General features: G+C 64.9%; 1 protein-coding gene across 1 annotated transcript in view; it reads left to right on the forward strand.

The window, feature by feature from the left end:
- Positions 1 to 306: 306 nt before the first annotated feature.
- HAUS7 (HAUS augmin like complex subunit 7) overlaps positions 307 to 880 on the forward strand; it is a gene marked incomplete at both ends in the record, with an annotated part of 18,958 nt that continues 18,384 nt past the window's right edge. The window contains 1 exon segment of the mRNA XM_014583476.1: positions 307 to 422. Coding sequence (XP_014438962.1) covers positions 307 to 422 — 116 coding nt within the window.

Raw genomic sequence — 880 nt, forward strand, 5'->3', positions numbered from 1 at the left:
ACCCGCGCTCGCACTCCGCCTTGCCCCTACCCCTCGCCCAGACCCCGTTCTCGCCCCTCCCTCACCCCTCCCCACACCTCCACACCGCGCCCCCAGTCCCTCCTTGGCTTCCCTGTCTCCCTTCCCTCAGCTTGCATCCTTGATCGGCATCTCTGAAGGCTTGGGACTGGGCTGTGCTCCTGGGTGCTGCTGCCTCGAGAGCTCAGGCCGCGGCTGCAGGGGCGGGCCAAGGCGTCCTGCACACTGTGGGCACCCGGCCAGCGTTGCTGCTACCTGACGCTCCTGGCTCCCCCTTTCCTTATCTAGGACCTGCAGTGCCCCTTCCTTGATGGTCTGTATATCACAGAGCCGAGGACCATCCTGGAGCTGCTGTGTAGCCCCTCGAAGTACCGCTTAGAGATCCTGGAGTGGTTGTGCATCCGGTAAGGCCGACAGGCCCCTCTGCCCGTACCCTGCCCAGGCGGCTGTGAGAGCGGCTGGGGGGGGGGGGAGGGCTGGCTGCAGAGCCCTGCGCGGGAGTGGGCTGCCTGCCGCCTCCTAGGTGCTGAGCATCTCCTTGCTCTAACCGCTGCTCTGGAGTCTCGGAGGGGCAGAAGGTTAGCACTGTTCCGCTCCAAGTCTCCTGAGGCGAGGACGCCAGTGGTCAGGCTGCAGTTGTGAGCCATCTTGCAGTGGAGGAGTGACAAGCAGGGCCAGGGCTTGGGCTCCTGCCTGGGCCTCGGCTCACCTTTGGGGGCACCCACTCTTGCCAGCTTCTGTACCATGACACACTTTCCCAGTCCTGTGGGTCAGGGTGTGGTGTGGTGCAGTGCCGTGGCACAAGACCCAGGGCAGTAGAGTGTGTGCTGGAAGCAGAGGCGTTCCAGGTGGAAGAAGGACC

The sequence above is a fragment of the Tupaia chinensis genome, unplaced genomic scaffold (genome assembly GCF_000334495.1).
Source record: "Tupaia chinensis unplaced genomic scaffold, TupChi_1.0 Scaffold144326_1, whole genome shotgun sequence".
Classification (NCBI taxonomy): Eukaryota; Metazoa; Chordata; class Mammalia; order Scandentia; family Tupaiidae; genus Tupaia; species Tupaia belangeri.